Source organism: Pyrus communis, chromosome 9, assembly GCF_041283825.1.
Source record: "Pyrus communis isolate YQ-2024b chromosome 9, ASM4128382v1, whole genome shotgun sequence".
NCBI lineage: Eukaryota > Viridiplantae > Streptophyta > Magnoliopsida > Rosales > Rosaceae > Pyrus > Pyrus communis.
The window spans coordinates 2,627,700-2,647,068 of record NC_142573.1 but is presented as its reverse complement, the minus strand read 5'-3'; the positions used below and the strand labels follow the sequence as shown (position 1 = coordinate 2,647,068).

Below are 19,369 nucleotides of genomic sequence, written 5' to 3'. Positions count from 1 at the left end.
ATTTACTTTGTAGAGAATCAAAACATTTTATGTTAAATTATGACCTCTCAAATAAAATCCTGGATTTGGATCCTCTCCTGAGCTAATGGAGAGAATCTTCCTGACCAATAATCGTGGACCGTTGGATTTTTATCCAATGACTACAATCATTATAACTTAAAAGGACTCTCTATTTGTAGCTGTTGAATAAAAATTTAACGATTCATGATGATTGGTCAGAAGGATCCTCTCCATTAACTCAAGAGAGGATCCGAATCCTAAAATCCTAACTCGGTTCCCAATCAAAATTAATAATTCGCTAAACAAGAACACTTTTTCACGAAAGTGTGAGAAAAAGAGGACAAATCAGTCACGAAAGTTGGTTTCTTTTCCATAAATTCGTCGATGGGTGACTTGGTCACCCTCTTGACCAAAAGTTAAAAAGAAATAAAAATAAAATAGTTTTTAATTATTAAACGAGAAGGGATCCTCTCCAGATCCATGAAATCAGAAGATCCGTGCCGTTAAAATTTGATCAAACGGCTGAAGTGATTAACTTTTAAAATGGACATATATTTGTAGCTGTTAGATCAAATTTCAATGGCACTGTTACCTGATTTGGTGAATTAAAAGGAAGGAATCCGGAGAAAATCATTTTTCATTAAATATTGCAAATTAAGCAAAAGTGGGCCAAGCCCAATGAACTGCCCCACAAAATCATGCACACATCATCGTGTGGCAGCGCCAAAATATCAAAAGCCCATCTGAGAAGCAGCCCACGTAATCCCACACAACGTGTCCCTTCGGATTTTCCATTGCGTGTATAAAGGCACCAGAGCGGGATGGAGGGAGAGACTTTTACTAGTTCATACCGGAAGAAGAAGAAAAATGTGATAAAAACCAGTAAATGCTTCTTCCTTGTGCGCTCTGCTTTCTCTGCTTTTCGAGCCGGCCTATCGCATCCCAACCCAATTCGTACTTTTCCAGCTCTCTCAATTTGTTTTCTGTTTCTCTGTATTGATATCTCAAGCTCTTAGCTGTTTGAATCGGATTAAAGAATTTGAGATGTCGAAGCAGGATTGATTGGTTTTGATTCGGATTCAATTCGGGGCACCGACGAGTGGTTCTATTGGATCGTCAGGTGCTATCGGATTCTTGTTCTTTGTTTTGATTTTTTGCGAGGTCGGTCGATCTGATTTTTCGGTATAGGTTGGTGAGTTTTGAATTTTTATCCTTTTTGGCTGATTGGATTGGAAATCAAAGTTCTGGGTTCGATTTGAAATGGTATATATCCATAGCTCAATCTCGGTCTGCAACTCCGTTGACCAACCAAACACTCCCATGGCGGATTCAATGAGTTTAACCGACCCAAGTGCCAAATCCAGGCAAACCAACCATGTTCAAGGAAGAAGAAAGATACCCAATTCCCCCAATTGCTCAAAGACACCGTCTTGCGATCGATCTCGATGGGCTTTGATGATCGATATTGTGTTGTTTATTGCTGTGGTTGTTGCTTTTGGATATTTGCTATTGCCGTATGTGAAATTTGTATCTGTTAAGACAGTTGAAATTGTGAAAATAATCATGTATGTGCTGAGGGAGGAGGTTTCGAATGCTCCGTTGGTGTACGGATGTATGGGACTCAGCATGTGCTGTGCGGCATTGGCCGCTTGGGCTCTGCTGGCCTGCACCAGCAGAAAGTGTGGGAATCCCAATTGCAAGGGCCTCCGAAAGGCAGCTGAATTCGACATTCAACTAGAGACGGAGGAGTGCGTGAAGAATTCAGCTTCGGCGGTTAAGGACGGAGTGAAGAAGGGCCTATTCGAATTGCCTCGCGATCACCACCGCGAATTGGAGGCTGAGCTTAAGAAGATGGCACCTACTAATGGGAGAGCAGTGCTCTTGTTTCGGGCTAGGTGCGGGTGTTCTGTTGGTAGATTGGAAGTTCCGGGACCGAAGAAGCTTAAAAGGATCAAGAAGTAGGATTGGATGTGGTTATCAAACCATAGGGGGGACAAATTATGAGTAAAGGAGTAGTCATAATGCAGAGAAGAAGAGTGCCGTTCTGTAGGCCGTCTTCTCGGAACACAGTGTTGTTTTTAAATAAGCTTAGCTCATGGAATAATTTGTAAGGATTATATACCCTTGGTTATAGTGAGGAATATATAACAATCCCTTATTTAATTTCATTTCCTTTTGGTTATATGTTTTTCCCTAAAGTTTTTGAATCTGAAATTTGAATTTGGTCCTTCATTGATGCAGTTGATCGGTTCTTTTTATTTTTGTTTATAAGATATGATTCTTCTATGAGGTAAGATTGTCTTGAAATGGTTTCTCTGCATTTGCACAATCCAATTGTTATGTCCTGACCCTGAAAGCAAAAGAGATTCAATAGTAATGTTTTTGTTGAAGTTCAATAGATCGTTCTTCGATTTGCCTAGCCAGTTGTTCACTCTTCAGTGCTTAGGAGACTAGGAGCAGTGTATTATACTTTAACTGCAGACGGGCGGACTCTGATTCTGTGATTTTTCAGTTTTTGTTGAAACTTACAGCTTGCTTGGCCATATAAACTTGTAAAAGCAGGTAACTTTTTCATTCGTATCATGACAGCAATCTGGAAACTGGGCTTGGATGTTCCGGTTCGATGAGTGGAAACTGTCGAGGTAAACTCAATGCGATTCCCCGAAGGAACTAAACATTTGATTTGACTCCGGTTATGATATGCTTTGTCTACTCATGTTTGCAACACACTGTATAATTTACTTGGCTTTGCTTTCATCTGAGTAATTTATTCTGCTTCAGTTTAGCTTTTAAGCTTTATCATAAAGTCAGTGTTGTAGGTTGCCCGTGAAATGTTAGATGCATTCCTAATTCATTTGCAATTGCAAGGCGTGCTCCCTCGTGTAGGTTTCCGATGAATCATGTTCCTCAATACCATTACGCCGTGGGAGTACTAAATTCTTTGATATCTCCTCTTGTGTTCAAAAGGAGACTGAGGCTTTCTCATTCTGCTCAAGAGTAACAGAGTTTCGAATTTGAAATTCCTCCCTTGTCATGGCTTAGGTTAGAAAGAAGTAGACGGTGCAACGGTTGATAGGTTTTTTCAGATCAAATACTCCTTGTTTGCTCTACCAGTTCATCTGCACACATGGGTGGGTGGCGGTACATGGTTTCCTAGACAAATTCTCGAAGAAATTCACGGTGGACTTTGCATATACGGTTGAGTTTATGTTGTTTGAGTTTAACGTTCACGATATCTGCTTTGGGGGAAGTTTTGACATGGTTTCACCTTACGCTTGCAGTAATGTAGAGAATGCTTGTAGTTAGAGTACTAGTGAACCTTGTTTTGTTTTGAGAAAGATGAAAGGGTACATGTTGGCATAAAGGAGGTTTCCTTTCCTTTGAAGCGATCATGAAAATGTGGTGGTGTTTCATTTTTCTTTGGTGAAATTCACTTTTGTTTTCTTTCTCTTCCCAAAAATGGTACAATCAATGAACTCCTTTGCATTTGGGATGACACAATAACGGTATGTCAAATTACAATGCATGATAACTATATTTTAAATTAATGCACAATCAAGCGGGAAAGTTCAGACGCGTAACATTGTGTGGTTGACTTAAAAAGTGTAATACGTGTCTCATTTTAATCACTTAAGTAAAACTCTTTGTCGCTAGTAAAGTGTATAGTTAGAAATATTTGTATTTTTTGTACTTGTCATTATTGCTACATAGAAAACGGTATTTCAAATCAATCATGTTGTCCTTGATAACGGTATTTTAAATCACTCGGTGTTTCAATTACTATTTACGATAATGGTATTGCAAATTAATCATGCACATTCACATAAATATTTGTATTTTTTGCACTTGTCATTATTGCTACATATAAAACGGTATTTCAAATTAATCATGTTGTTCTTGATAATGGTATTTTAAATCATTCGGTATTTCAAATTATTATTTATGATAACAGTATTACAAATTAATCATGCACAATCACATAAATAAAACTCGTTACCACTAGTAAAGTGTTTAGTTAGTAAATATTTATGCGATTGATGTGCCAACGTATTTATTTAAATGGAATTGTTGTATTTTATGCATATGTAAGTTGTTTATATGAGCAATGTCAAAGTTGATAAACTTCAAACACAAGACTTTGTGTGCATGCTTTTCCATTTGAGTACTTACAAACACTAAACGCTCACGTATATTTAACAATTTGATTTGATCTAACAATTTACATTGAGTGATCGAGAACCGTTGGCATTCAAGAAAAATCGATACTCCCTTTAAGATACAAGTCTATTTTTCATAATTAGAAAATAAAATTTATATCGCTCTCTGTTAGATTCTTGAATTTAACAAATAAATAAAATTTACATAAAAACAAAATAGACACTGCAGAGTGCGGAAATTACTCCCCTTATTAATTTATACAAAAATAAATAAAAATTTAGATTGGTTGGATCCTAACCAATACTCAATTGTCCAAGTCTTTAGTATCGACTTGACCGCCAAAAACGCATCGTTTTCGTTTACTTTCTAGTTTCCACATTCAAAGCCTGCACAGAAAGACTTTTTAGCAAAATAATCATTGAGATTTACTTAACTCTGCATTTGATTTCCGAGATTTGAAATCAATAAAAGTGATTTTTTGAGATAGTCCACCATCAATTATTTTGATCCGTGAAAAATTATGTTAAGATCAAAATGTTTTGACAAAAATTAAGGGTATTTTTGTTATTTTATCCTTATTTTATAGAAATTTTTCACAAAATGAGCAAAATAATTGATTGTATACAAACTGGGGGATTAATTATAGGGAGTTTTAACGAAAAGCCCGAGATACTGTTTCCTTTAACGAAAAACCATATTTTAACATTAAAAAATCAATCATGGTACTATTCACTTTATCTTTTATTTTATCGTTATCATTAAAACTCAAAGTTTTCAAATCCTTCTCATTAGTTTTTTTTTAATTATATCGTTTTCAAATTTTAAGAACTAAAATAAAGAGTTACCCAAATCTCAAACATTAACCGCAAGTTTTCGGTTGGAAGGTGAGCAACTTCGAACTACGCGCATCTGACTCTTCCCCGCGGAATTCCCAATGCTGATCCTCTCTCCTACACCACCGACCCCTCCGTGAGTCCGTCCCCATCACTCTCCTTTCCCCTATGAACGGCGTCGTTCCTCTCTTCCCAACCGCAACGTCGTCGTTTCGCTGAACGGAGACTCCGTAGTCCCGTTTCAAAGGTACCCTCTTTCTTCATCAGCTCCATTTCTGATTCACTGCGTTAGCTCCTTTTTTTAAATCATGGAGATCCCGGTGTTGCGGTATCAAAACTTGGCGTTGGATCAGATCCAGAGCGGATCCAGCTTCCATTTTTCGTTCTCGGATCCTAAGTTCTTCAGGCGGAGATCGTTATCTCTGTTTTCTGGGTACTGTTTCCAGTTCAATCGACGAAAATGGAGGAACTCATTGCCGCATATCAGGTGTTCCTCAGTGGAGCAGGAGCTGAAGCCGCGCCCGAAGCCCTTGCCGTCGAAAATAGAGGTGGATGAGCCCAAGGGAGAGCCTTTGGAAGATACCCAGATCGTTAAACGCAATACTGGGCTGTGTAGTCAGATCGAGAAGCTGGTTTTGTGTAATCGGTACCGAGAAGCACTTGAATTGTTTGAGATTTTGGAGTTTGAAGGCAGGTATGAATTGGCGGGTAGTACATACGACGCGTTGGTGAGTGCTTGTATTAGTTTGAAATCGATTAGGGTGGGTAAGAGGGTTTCTAATTACATGATTAGTAATGGGTTTGAGTTGGATCAGTATATGAGGAACAGGGTTCTGCTTATGTATGTGAAATGTGGGATGATGATTGATGCACGTAAGCTTTTCGAAGAAATGCCTGAGAGAAACCAGGTTTCTTGGAACACGATAATCGGGGGCCTTGTGGATTCGGGGAATTTCATGGAGGCCTTCCAGTTGTTTCTAATTATGTGGCAGGAGTTCTCTGATGCTGGGTCAAGGACTTTTGCCACCATGATTCGGGCGTCGGCTGGGTTGGGACTCATTTTTGCTGGAAAGCAGTTTCATTCTTGTTGTTTGAAGATGGGGCTAGGTGCTGATATATTCGTGTCTTGTGCGTTGATCGATATGTACAGCAAGTGTGGGAGTATCGAAGATGCTCAGTGGGTTTTTGATGAGATGCCACGGAAGACGACAGTAGGATGGAATACTATCATTGCAGGTTATGCACTTCATGGTTACAGTGAGGAAGCTCTGAGTATGTACTATGACATGCGTGATTCTGGTGTTAAGATGGACCATTTCACATTTTCCATGATCATAAGAATCTGTGCAAGATTGGCTTCACCGGAACATGCTAAGCAAGCTCATGCAGGTCTAGTTCGTCATGGTTTTGGGTTAGATATAGTGGCCAACACGTCACTCGTTGACTTCTATAGTAAATGGGGAAGAATAGAAGACGCCCGTCATGTTTTTGACCAGATGCCTCTCAAGAATGTAATATCTTGGAATGCTTTAATTGCTGGGTATGGTAATCATGGCCGGGGCAATGAGGCTGTTGAGATGTTTGAGAAGATGCTTCAGGAAGGAATGGTACCTAACCATGTTACATTTCTTGCTGTATTGTCTGCTTGCAGTCATTCTGGTTTATCAGAACGTGGATGGGAGACTTTTGAATCAATGAGCAGGGATCACAAGATTAAGCCCCGGGCGATGCATTATGCTTGTATGATTGAATTGCTAGGTCGAGAGGGGCTTTTGGATGAAGCCTATGCACTATTAATAGACGCTCCCTTTGATCCTACAGCAAATATGTGGGCTGCCCTGCTAACAGCTTGTCGAGTCCATGAGAATTTAGAGCTCGGAAAATTTGCTGCAGAAAAACTTTATGGGATGGAACCTGATAAGATAAGTAATTATATTGTGCTCTTAAATATATACAACAGTTCTGGGAAGTTGAGGGAGGCTGCTGGTGTCGTTCAGACTCTAAGACGGAAAGGTTTGAGAATGCTTCCAGCATGCACTTGGATCGAAATTAAAAAGCAGGTGCATATTTTTCGTTCTGGAGAAAAAAGCCACGCCGAAACAAGAGAGATCTACCAGAAAGTGGATGACTTGATAAGCAAGATTACAGAACACGGTTACACCCCTGAGGAGAAGTATCTACTTCCTGATGTCGATGAACATGAGCAGACGTCGTTTTACCACAGCGAGAAACTGGCCATCGCTTATGGTCTGATCAATACTTCGGATGGGACACCACTGCAGATTGTGCAGAGTCACCGCATTTGCGGAGACTGCCATTCTGCAGTTAAGTTAATTGCGAGGGTTACGGGAAGGGAAATCGTAGTGAGGGACGCCAGTAGATTCCACCATTTCAAGGATGGGAATTGCTCTTGTGGAAATTACTGGTGATGGCAGAGTTATTTACGTACTCCCCCGTCTCTTGATTTCCTATTTAATTTATTTAGTTGTACGGCTGCAAAAAAGGGAAGGAGTGTAGGAGAGAAAAAAGGGAATGCGAAAATCACTCCACTCAAACCGTTGTAGGAGTTCTCTCAGCCTTAGGGGTAATACTATTTGTTGTAAACATAGATTAAAGGCCAATGAATAAAATCAAGATCTTTTTGCTTGTAAAAATTGTTGCCTAGTCTTTTGAGTCGATTATTTTTTATTCAATTTTTTTCAAAAGAAAAAATGTATTTATGAATTAAATCAACGAAGATTTGGAACAAAACCGGACGCAGTGATGTTTTAGAATTTATATGGCCGACCTCATTTAGTGGGACAAAGCTTTTTTGTTGTTGTTTGAATTAAATAAATGTATTAACAAACATATAAAATAAAAGGACTACACCAAGCTAACAAGAATTTCCGCTTTGCGAGAGTCGAGGAAGGAACGTTTATTGTACGCAGCCTTACCTTTTCTTTGCAAAGTGATAGTTTCCACGACTCGAACCCGTGATCCTTTGTTCACAAAAAAAAACAACCTTTTTGTTGCGTCAAGTCTCGCTCTCATAAAATACAAACTAATTAAAGTAAAATGTCAATAGGAAGCTAGATATGATGAATAAGAAAAAGTTGACATAAAACAGTAACATCTTCAAAGACTATCAAAGTGCCATAGTTGAGCCATATTGGTGATCATATTCACCCACACGTTGATCTCATCGTTGTCTTCCGTCATTGCCGGCACGTCAGGCTTAACATTGATCCTGCAGAGCTGCACGGCAGGCTTAACATTGATCCCGCAGAGCGGACATATATCGCGCTTGGCAAGCCAGGTTTGAATACAAGCCGAGTGAAACTTATGCTTACAAGGCAATGTTACCTCCTCATCGGCTTCTTCACAGTTCAAGCCTTCCAAGCAAATACTGCAGCACCGCCACTCGTCCGACAGAAAAGGCTTCGTCGTCCATGCTTCCTCCATGAATGATCCTATCGATGCCGCCACCGCTACAGAAGCGTTGCTGGATTCTTGGGACATCGTTGTTGTCTTCGAGTAACAATCTTCTGAATTGCTATACGCTATGATTAATTTGCTTACTTGTTGAGGTTGCAGAGGAATACAAATATATTAAGGGGCGCTAGAGGGATACTCTAGGGTCGAGCCTGTCATAGAAGGCATGCTATTTCCTGCTTCGTGAAGGACGAGTCCAACTCCCAAACTCTGTAGGAAAATAGTGAAGAGATTTTCTTTCTTGCTTTCTTTGGTTCTTTTGCGAAGGGGTCCAGAAGATGGAATTCTTCCAACGCTCAAAACTTATTGAAACAAGCACAAAGTTTATTTGAGAAATCCCTCGACTAACGGGGTTTATACATATTAATATGTAATATATATTCGTACGAGAAGAAGAATAAAAAGAGATTAATGTCATATATATTACTCATATATATAAGAACAAACAGTTATCTAATACCTATTTTAAACTAATAACACAACAATTTTCAATAAAAAAAACGACACTATATTATTATTATTCTTCCATGAGTCCCTAGCACTCACTGAACCCTAATCAACCATTTCAATCGAATCCACCACGGGGGTTTGATGTCCTTGCCCTTGTGCGGCCGCCTCCGCCCTCGTAGGCATCGAAAACCGGCAAAGCGGGCAGGAAGGACGCCTCTCGAGCCAGCTAACAATGCAAACCGGATGAAACCTATGGTTACATGGCATCTCCTTGGCTTCCTCCCCAACCTCCAACTCCTTCAAACAGATACTGCACTCCGCCATTGTTTCCTCCGTCACCGTCACCTTCGGCAAGGCTTCTATCGACTCCTGGGTGGCCCCAGCCAAGGCCGTCACCAATGCCAGGCCCGCCACGGCCGCAAAGGCAGCGGCAGGCGGGGGATTTGGATAAAAGTAAGAGTCGAGGAAACTGTACGTTTGGGATGCTGCTTCGACTTCTGCCATCGCTGGGGTAGCTGGTAGGGCTAGTACTACGGACGTATCGTCGGAGTCGGAGTCGACGTCGTGTGCGTGTAGTGTGGAGGACGTTGTCGGTTGAGTAGTAGTATTCGGTGGTTGATCGGAGGAAGAGCCAGCAGATTGCGATTGGGAAGACATTGTTCGTGTCGTCTTTGAAGCTTCAATAATTAGAGAGATTGATCTCGTTTTGCTTAACAAAAAGACCGAGATTTAGGGATTTAGATTTATAATATAAAGGCTGCCGTACAAATTAAACCTAATTCTTCAAGAACTAGGCAAGCTTCCCAAACCCTAGATAAAATAGTTTATTTTGGTCATGTTCTTATAAGGTTACAATTTCCCTATTTTTTTAAAACAAATTTTGAAAAAAAAAATAAGGAAAGAAGCTAACATTTAAAAATTAATGTATTTGAATTTAAATCAAGATAACTAAAAATATCTAAAAAATATAGGCGTTAATAATTAATAATAATCAATTCAAACTCACATTGTTAGAGCAAATTAGTTACGATTGGGTGATGTCCACTTTACGCCTAAGTTCAAATTCCTCTTCTCATATGAATTTAGTTAAATTATTCAATACTTTGCAAAATAAATCCTTGTTTGATTGTTTACAATTAAAGAAAAAAAAAAGTTTTATGATTCATGCGTAGAAGAATCGCTCTTAAGCACTTTTGATTCAAGCGTTATTCAACTTATTCTAATCTAAATTCTACATCAATGAGTTGAACTTAAGTGTAAAAGAAAAACACACTAATATAACCAACTTGAATACGCCAACAGAATTTTCACACTCCCCTTTCGACTTCTATACTCTTTTATTTCTTTATTTTTTCTAGCTTTCGAATTGAGCCATAAATTTCCCATGCCCACAAATATAAATCCCGCCCAACGGACTGGGCTGAGACTGGTAGACCTGAAATACCCGACCCACACTCATCATTAAAGATCCGGTTCACAACATCCTCTCTCCCCCTCGCCCTCTCTCGCTCAGGCTGACACATCAACTCACCCAACCGGAAGAGGAGAGAAAAACCAGAGAAGAAAGAGAAAGAGCGTCGGTAGCTTGTGGTGGACGCCAGAGCAACACACCTCCTCCTTCCTGAAAACCCTAAGCTCCCCGGAGCTTGATGGATCCGTCCGGGTCCACTCGATTCAACATCTTTGAGATTTATCGCCGATTCTGCGGTAATTATTTTACTCCGCCTTTTTTTTATTTTTTTTTTTTATGAATTTCTCCGATTGTCGTTTCGCTAATTATATTCTACCAATTCGTAATAAGCTTTAATTCTTTCTCTCATGGTTGTTCATTGGCTGTGAAATTTGAATTTCTGGTATATTTGGGGTAGAAAGCTGTTGATTTGTTGAACCTTTAACTTCTTTCTAAAGGGGTTTTGAAAGTTTTCAATTTGGTGCGAGAAAATTTGAAAATAAATACTTTACTTTTGTGGGATTTTCCTTACTAAAGTTGGGTTGTAAATTATTTTCTGTTTGGTTGCCGAGAAAGTATGGAGAAGACATGCAGTGAGCTGATTTAATACGTGAAATTTACTTGTTTGAGGTTCCATTGTGTGAAATACTGCAGGTTTGTGATTGTTATGGTGCAAAGGCTGTATCTTTCTTGCTAACTAACTGCTACTAAAAGAGTTTTCAATTATCGTTAACTATCTTAGGAAATAAAGCAAATGCATTTCTGGTCTCAAGTAGCTTCCGTTTTGTGGGTATTTTCTGAAATTGCTGTTTTCGATTTTATGAGATACGGAGTTATTTTAGTCTCCAGTTCTGTGTAAAGTATAACCAGTCATTGTGTAAGTTTCAATTTTTTTTTTTATTGATAAGTCTAGAGTACGAATTCTGACTGTTAAATTGCAGATATCAGGACAGGAAATGGATACGGTCACGGTGAAGGATACATAGAAAACGATGATTCACAGATGGCTAAATATTCAAGGAAGGCATTAACTCAGCTCTTATATCTGGTGGAATCAAAACTGCACGCTAGGTATATATCTTTATATGGAAGCTAGAGTTATGAGACAAAACATAATTTGGAGTGCCCTTAGGATGAGGTCATCCTGCATCATGCTATAATTTTAGCCTGAAAGCAATTTGTTTCCCCTTTTCTTTATCAGTTTATTGAGTAGGAGACTGTCCGCTTTGACAGGATATCAATTTTTGATGAAGTTTTCAAGCTAATGTCGCGGTTGGATTCGATGGTAAGATTTATTTGTTGAAGTTTTTAAAGTAAGATTCTTGTTAACTAATGTGTGATGTTTGGTTCCACTTTGACTCAATGAGTTCCTAACAAAAGAAATAACCTCCATGTGCAGGTAGACTTTTCTGAATTCTCACGTTTCTATGATTTTGTCTTCTTCATGTGCCGTGAAAACGGTCAGAAGAATATCAGTAAGCATCTTATTTTATTCAATCCACGATAGTTCTTAACCTTTTTTGTTCATTCCCTGCAATGTAACACCCTCCTTTGCCTCTTGATTCATTTGCAGCTGTAAATAAGGCGGTTAATGCATGGAGATTAGTCCTAGCTGGGAGGTTTCGGTTGCTGAATCAATGGTGTGATTTTGTTGAGGTAAGATTACCCCAACTCACTGCTTGCTAGTGTGTAGAACTAATGTTTGTTTTGCTAATGGTGACCATGATTAGAAGTCTAGAACCAAAAATTCATTGTTATATGTCATGTAGTTGGTTGTCATATAAAGTTATATATAGACCGAAGCGAAAGTGTCAACACTGTAGTGGCTAGAACCAAGAATTCTGCACGTAAGTGCAAAATTATATGAAATATGAGTGTATTTTTTTTAGTTCATGTGCATAAAGTGTTTCTGTATTTCAAGGCAACTAATATTTGGTATTCCTCTTAGAAAAATCAGCGGCATAACATCTCTGAAGATACCTGGCGGCAAGTTTTAGCTTTTAGCCGCTGTGTGCACGAAAATCTGGAAGGGTATGATCCTGAAGGTATATCATCAGTTTTGTGTTGATGCTTACTCCCTTCTATCTAAGCACGTAATGATAAGTTCAAATTGCCCTTTGAGTCCATCAGATATGAGACTCCTATCTGAATGATCATTGCTTTAATCATTTTTGCAGGAGCTTGGCCTGTTTTAATAGATGACTTTGTTGAACATATGTACAGGTTTGATCTCTATACCCTCGTAATGATAGCTCATAAAATGGGAGGCTGTAAATACTCATAATGATAGGTCTACGTAAATGTATAATTGAACAGACTTTTTTCGTGCAGGGTTTCCGGATCTAACAATAACTCTAGCTTCAAGTGTAACTGTGGTGATGCAGAATCGTGGTCATGTACATATGATGACCCTCTTCCTGGTATGTCACTATACTTCCAAGCGCGGTCCCAGTATTCACTACCTTAATTAATGCCAGACTTGTATTGTGGTGCAGGCTTGAAGATTTTACCTGGTTTGAAACGGAAGTTACCTGGGGAGGACCTTCACATGGAAGAAGTGGTGCCCTCGCCCGCCCTCTTCCCACACTGTACAGACTGGAATCATGCATTAAGCACTAAGAAACGTCGGTCAATGTCGTACATACCAGCAAACTGGGAGGATAGTACACCAGGAAATACTGTGGATGATTCCATGGAAACCATAAGACGTAGCAGTCCAGTGAATTCTTCCAAATCTCTATGCGCGGTTGAAGGTTGTCTGTTGAAGGGCTTTGCAGGACTGCTTTCTACGCGTTCCTGTCTGCAATTTGATCGGGACAGGGGAGTTTCATTTTCACACAGTCACAAGTATCGAAAGCGTCTTTTACAAGGAGATGCAGTTTAATGTAGTTGGATGCTTCCGAATGCAATTAGAGTTGTTTACTTGTGATGTAGTCTTCTATTGGGATCTGACAAAATTAATAAATTTAATTTGTATTCCTAAGTTTAATCATCATCAATGGTTGATCAGATAGATGGCCGAGGCTAAGCAAGGCGAAGCTTTTGTAGACCTAGGCGTAGCCAAGTTTGCTAAAGACAAAGTACTTATGTCGCCAACCCAAAGTTTGAAACCTTTTCTCGCAGTTTAGATTAGATTAGAAGATGCTTTTCAATAGCAAAAATAAGCATTACTGATTAAAAACACGAGAAACAGCTATCATTCTTTTCACTTTCGCGTGCCGGAAAGAGTATGAGCAGCTGTGTGATTTATTAGAAGAAAAAAAAAAAAAAAAAGAAGGGAGGAGTCTGAACAATATTTACACAGTAACAACAACCGTAGTTACTTCCCCAACAGAACCGTGGTGGATCGATGAAGTACTTAGACAGAACTTGTGGCCGTCAAGCAGCAAAAGCTCACCATTGGTACTTTGCAGCCACAAGAACCTCCTCATAGTTCTGAGCAGCATGGTCCCAGCTCAGGTCTTGCATCATCCCTCGTCTCTGGATTCCTTCCCAGCTCTGCTTGTAGTCTCGATACGTAAAGAAGCAGTTCCCTAATGCGTGGATTAGCTTACCAACCTCAGCGCTGTCAAATGTCCACCCAAGTCCTGACTCCTCATACGGATTGAAAGGATGCACGGTATCTCTTAGTCCACCAACAGCATGAACAACTGGAATTGTCCCATAGTTCATAGCATATAGTTGGTTCAGTCCACACGGCTCAAATCTTGATGGCATGAGCAAAATGTCTGCACCGGCAGTTATCCTGTGAGCCGTTTGTACAGAAAACCCAACCCATCCCCTGACCTTGTCTCGGTGTTGATGTTCAAATGCCCTTAGCATCTCTTCCAGGTCAGGTCTGCCAGAGCCTAACATGATTAGTTGCACATCCTGACCCATCATCCAAGGAATTGCCTCTGCTATTAGATCGACACCCTTCTGGTGATCCAGCCTCCCAATGAAACCAATTACCGGGACATCCTCACGGACTGGTAAACCCAGCTCCTTCTGTAAGGCTGCCTTACACTGAGCCTTGCCAGTCTGTAGTGTTTCCAGGGAGTAGTTCGTGTAACCATCTGATTTCAAGAAAACATCATACTGGGGATTCCATTCTTCCGTGTCAATTCCATTAACAATACCTCTGAATTTCCAGTCATTCTCATTTATGATCCCGTGCAATCCCCAACCACCGTCAACCGTTTTAAGCTCCCACGCATATCCATGACTCACAGTAACCACACGGTCTGCTGTCTTTAGACCAGCTGCAAAGATATTGAAGTGCTCGCCTCCAATAGGGTCATACATTTTGAAAAGGTCCAGGTAGTGTCCCGGAAGATCAACGAAGGAGAAATCAGCTACTGGCCCCCGACCCTGGATAAACTTAACAAGTATAATCCATGCAAAGAATTCTTTATACTACGATGACATTCAAAACCTTTGAAACAACTTATGGTGTTTTGGACTTACTTGATGGCCAGAATATTGCAGTTAACAATTGAATGATAAAGACGTGATTTTGCTCATCTTTACAATTTATACATTTTGGGCCGTTTATGTTTTCACATTTAAATATAAGAATGGAATGACTCGATCTAATTTGTGTGCAATCCACCAAAGTACGTTTTAATCCGCTATTTCTACATAAACCAGTAAAACTCAGCAACCTACTAGTATAGAAACCATCAGCTTATTTTCTAACCTACAATGCAAATTTAGCTTGAGTTTCCATCAGACAATAAAATGACTTGAAAATAAGTTTCAGTTAAATGAACTTTATCAAAGGAACAAACCTGGTGAGCTATGTTATGGATTACAAGGATGGATCTTGTATATATCATTAAACCATTGTCTCGATAATATGCCTTCAAATACACCGGCAACAATGCAGTATGCCAATCATTTGCAATGAAAGCCAAGTTTCCATCACCATAGCAAACACCGCCACAGGGGACAAGCCAAGGGACCTGCAACCAGTTTTTTTTATTATTTTTTTTTATTACGTCTTAGTAGATAAAATGGAAAAGAGCATTTGCTAATTTGACTCTACGCAAAGAGGTGAGGTGGTGTACTTCAACTGCTGCCTTGCAAAATAACACCATGCGTTTTAAAATATCCTGCACCATGAAACCAAAGAAAAGTAACTCAATTTGCATTAAAATGGCATGCAAAACAACAGTGATCCATAATGCAAAAGGAGTTTACAATTTTAAATCGATGATACCCAAAATCAACAATGTAATCAGCAAGTATCACAGAAGGAGCACCATCAACGTTGAGAAGCCGCTTAGGCTCAATTTATTTATTTGGTTATCTGTGAAGCCGCTGCTGCCTATCTTGTAAATTTTCATGCACAAAGTTATCTAGTTTTAGTTACTTTCTCATTTCTAATCACAAATAGATTAAGATTTGAGTGTGTATGAGCAAGTCCTAATCAATTCTAACCATAGGGACTCGACGTGAAAACGGAGTGCCGGTTGTCAACTACCTGACGCCCTCCCTCTCCTCCTCTAACTGATTCTTGAAAAATATATTTTAAGAAATAAATACTGAGCTGCACCAGGCTAGACGAGGCCTAATTTAAAATCCTAAACCCAACCTAAACTTTGTTTTCACTTAAGAAACTAATCCCATCCAAGTCCCATCAAGACAAACTTAATAATAAACAAATAGCAAACAAATCTTGGTTAACAAGGGGTACAAATGACATAGCTGATAGATTTTTTCAGGAGAAAAAGGTGTCACTAAGTCAGAGCCATTCTTTTAATTGGTAGTGGTTCTTCAATGCTAGTCTCTAATGATAAAACTGCTGCATAGCATAGCAAAAGTAATCTAATAAATCTAAATAAGACGAACATTGTTTATCCCTCTCGAGAAGCAATTGAAGCTAAAATGAGAACAAATATCTTACCTCACGCTTTCCTCCATATATATTGTGCTCCATGTGACGGAACACAGCAGATTCAATGAAGACAAAATCTACACCATCAATATAGGCATGGAAATATGCTACTTCCATATACTGCAAAGTAAGTTATTTTTAGATGACGAGCAGTTAAAATGTATCTAATTCAGAACTTAGAATATTAGTAACAATCAAATGCTGCAGATGCTGCACACCTGGCCATCAACTTTATATGCTTTCCGAACTCCTGAATCTTGGGGTTCTGCATAATCACCGTAGCGAGGTGCCACAACCTATGAGAGAGAGAGAGAGAGAGAGAGAGAGAGAGAGAGTATGGGTTTAGCAGCCATAGAATTGTAAATCAAATGGGAGGTCTATAAAACATGCATGCTGGAAATGTCAGTTTGACTTGATCCCCATGCCTAACATTTCATTATATTCCCAGCTCAATGTCCATGAAATTACTGAACAACAAAACTTGGGAAAGAAGTTTCATATTATAAAAGATAAAAGCATTACCATGACCCTGTGTCCACGCCGAGCCAAAGCCTTTGGTAAGGCCCCAGCAACATCTCCAAGCCCACCTAAAAGAATTCTTCATTTTCAGTCTTTATAAAGGACATTGACATCTCACATTCTGGGCTTACGAAACCTTACCTGTTTTCGACCATGGAGCACATTCTGCAGCTACCAATATGACATTCATGACATTAGGCCCAGCCAAAGGAGGAGGCTTTACATCTTCACTCGAAAAACCAGTTGCCCCATCATTGACCTCCTCTTCACTTGGTTCTTTCAGATCAACAAGCTCCTCAACTTTTAGCATAGACGACTCAGGGTTAGTAAGAAAAGATGGCAAACCATCAGACCACTCAGTCTTGGAACTATCCTTACTCACATGGTTACTGGACTCTAGTTCACTGGGAGACTGATCAAACGGTAAAGCATCTCCATGATCCTTTTCTATTTCATCAAGCCCTCCACTAAAAGCAGAAGGCACAGTTTCAAAATCCTTTTCTTCAGTTGAATGCTCATAGCTGCTTGAAACAATGCTGCCAATTTGGTCAACACTTTTATCAACACCACTTGAAGAACTTTCCGCATTCAAAAACGATTCATTCCCTTGTTCAAAAGAAGCTTCCTCTTCTTCTTGGCTGATATCACTACTTTGTATAGAAGATACCAATTTCCTTCTTTCAGAAATCTGCAAAACCCAAATTTGCTAATTCTAATTTCAACTCTCCTTAATTACTAAAAACACAAAAGATGCAATCTTTTGGCCTAAAATTATTTACTTTCATTACAAAAGAGAGTATTTCTGAAATTACCTGTTGCAGTAGTTCTTTTTGCACAGCAAGAACCTTCTTGCTCTTTTCAATGGTGGCCTGAAGCGCGTCCTCCGGCTCGCCCGCGTCCTCACCTTCCACCGAGCTCTTTCGGATCGCTCTCAGCGGCTTAATCCTCCAAATTTTCCCTCTTGTGCACCAACTAATCCGTCCTCTGCACATTCGCGCAGCTCCTGCAGACCCATTTGCAGAAGCATTGATCCCACTAACTTCAATGGAGCTTCTTGGCCGATTCGTGAAGAATGGGAATCTGAGCCGGGGATTAGTACTGCTGTGAACGAGCACAGAGTTGTCAGGCTTGGTCCCTACGACAAAATGCAGAGACCCAATGGAAGCCATGAGACAATGTGTTCGATGAAATGCCTCAGCGAACTAGCAGGAGCTCATCGACCGGATACAGCACATTGAGATGATTCGGCTGAAAATAAAGCAAACCAAGTTGAGGAAATTCAATCGGAAACAAACCCAATTGAGGAAATGGTGGATAAACGACGCCGGAGTGAACAATGAGGAGGAATCGGAGGCGAAACTGAAACGGGAGAAAGAGAAACCATGGACACAGAGAGAAGAAGCAAGAGCACAATCGTTGAGATGGGTCCCACAGAAGAAGGGGAAATGAGGCTCAAATTTGCTGATGAAAATTTGGGGAAGAAAGGAGCGTCGCCAAGAGTTTTGGATGATAGTGCGACCACAAACACACACTGCGTACTGAACTGTGATTCTTCTGCCAGAGACTCGGGTTCTGTGTGGGCCTGGGCTTCCTCGAGTTATGGTGACGATGTGAAGAAAATTTTTACACACCTACTTGAACTATAATTTTGTTTGGAATTGCTCATTTAAAAGTACTTTTGCTCAAAAGTGCTTTGAACACTTTCGATAAAAGCGCTTCTATTAAACGCACATTAGTTTTTGTTAATAAAAATGCAAGTGCACTTTGAAAAAAACACTTGAAGCACTTTCCGAAAGAAGTATATGACAAGTTCTTCTTTCAGAAAGTGTTTTGAAACCGAGAAGCATTGTTAACATTTTTTACCAAACATGGTCAAAAGCGTTTTTAGTGATCTGAAAGCTCTTTTAATTATTTCAATAGTATCTCCAAACAGACCTTATATTTTGTAGAAATGTGACAATTTATAGTTGTAACTCCATATTTGTTGTTGTTTTATATTTTCTTTGATATATTGATTTTTTCTTTGTCAAATGATATACTGAATTAATAGTACAACAGAAAATTGTATGAAAACAAATGTGAAAATCACCTCTCTCATTATACTATTCAACAAATCGATATTCTATTTAAAATTATACCTGTTCAACTGAAAGTATTTAAAAAAAAATATTTTTAAAATTAATTTTTAGTAAAAATATAAATTATTAAAAAAATATTAAAATGCTTCATGAAGCACATAACTCGTGCGTATTAAAATAAATATTACTCAAAAAATACTTTCAATCATCAAAAGGCACTTCCCAAACAAAACTGAGAACACAAACGATATTCACGTTTTGCTTTCATTTTGTTTTATCTCTAATCTGCAGCCACATTTTTCGCTTTGACTATGACACCATGAAAAGTTGTTTTATCTCTAGTCTGCTGCCACATGTTTCGCACGGACTTTGACACCATGAAAAGTTGTAGTATCATTTTGGTTTTGGGAGATGTGAGGAATCAAGATCATCTAACAGATTTTGGCAGTCTTGGGTGGACGGATGAGAAATTTATTTTAAAATTATGGTTTTTTATCAACTTACTTCATATAAATTAAAAATTTAGATC

At 39.2% G+C, this 19,369-nt stretch overlaps 5 protein-coding genes across 6 annotated transcripts; 3 read left to right on the top strand and 2 right to left on the bottom strand.

Annotated features, from left to right (window-relative positions):
- Positions 1 to 825: 825 nt before the first annotated feature.
- Positions 826 to 2,168, top strand: LOC137739857 (ribosomal protein L34e superfamily protein). The gene has a single exon (XM_068479583.2). It carries the CDS (start codon positions 1,261 to 1,263, stop codon positions 1,960 to 1,962), a length of 702 nt encoding a protein of 233 aa, XP_068335684.2. The 5' UTR covers positions 826 to 1,260; the 3' UTR covers positions 1,963 to 2,168.
- A 2,842-nt stretch (positions 2,169 to 5,010) lies between these two features.
- On the top strand, positions 5,011 to 7,645 carry LOC137740388 (pentatricopeptide repeat-containing protein At5g50390, chloroplastic-like). The gene has a single exon (XM_068480264.2). It carries the CDS (start codon positions 5,300 to 5,302, stop codon positions 7,418 to 7,420), a length of 2,121 nt encoding a protein of 706 aa, XP_068336365.2. The 5' UTR covers positions 5,011 to 5,299; the 3' UTR covers positions 7,421 to 7,645.
- Positions 7,646 to 8,930: 1,285 nt separating this feature from the next.
- LOC137739313 (uncharacterized) lies at positions 8,931 to 9,670 on the bottom strand. Its single transcript, XM_068478866.2, has one exon. It carries the CDS (start codon positions 9,570 to 9,572, stop codon positions 9,018 to 9,020), a length of 555 nt encoding a protein of 184 aa, XP_068334967.2. The 5' UTR covers positions 9,573 to 9,670; the 3' UTR covers positions 8,931 to 9,017.
- Positions 9,671 to 10,405: 735 nt separating this feature from the next.
- Positions 10,406 to 13,357, top strand: LOC137739766 (defective in cullin neddylation protein AAR3). Of its 2 annotated transcripts, none has more exons than XM_068479470.2 (9): positions 10,406 to 10,622; positions 11,307 to 11,436; positions 11,599 to 11,650; positions 11,765 to 11,840; positions 11,939 to 12,021; positions 12,314 to 12,410; positions 12,543 to 12,588; positions 12,697 to 12,785; positions 12,861 to 13,357. In XM_068479470.2, the coding sequence occupies exons 1-9, from the start codon at positions 10,565 to 10,567 to the stop codon at positions 13,247 to 13,249; spliced, it is 1,020 nt and encodes a 339-aa protein (XP_068335571.2). In that variant the 5' UTR covers positions 10,406 to 10,564; the 3' UTR covers positions 13,250 to 13,357. The 2 variants fall into 2 exon arrangements, with proteins under 2 accessions (XP_068335571.2, XP_088555921.1); XM_088699795.1 differs by having other exon boundaries at positions 10,419 to 10,622; positions 12,682 to 12,785.
- Positions 13,358 to 13,510: 153 nt separating this feature from the next.
- On the bottom strand, positions 13,511 to 18,372 carry LOC137739765 (granule-bound starch synthase 2, chloroplastic/amyloplastic). The gene is made up of 8 exons (XM_068479469.2): positions 17,575 to 18,372; positions 16,904 to 17,450; positions 16,766 to 16,830; positions 16,462 to 16,539; positions 16,253 to 16,363; positions 15,414 to 15,458; positions 15,135 to 15,308; positions 13,511 to 14,715 (listed from the first exon to the last, which is right to left on the bottom strand). Exons 1-8 carry the CDS (start codon positions 17,929 to 17,931, stop codon positions 13,759 to 13,761), a joined length of 2,334 nt encoding a protein of 777 aa, XP_068335570.2. The 5' UTR covers positions 17,932 to 18,372; the 3' UTR covers positions 13,511 to 13,758.
- Positions 18,373 to 19,369: the final 997 nt, after the last annotated feature.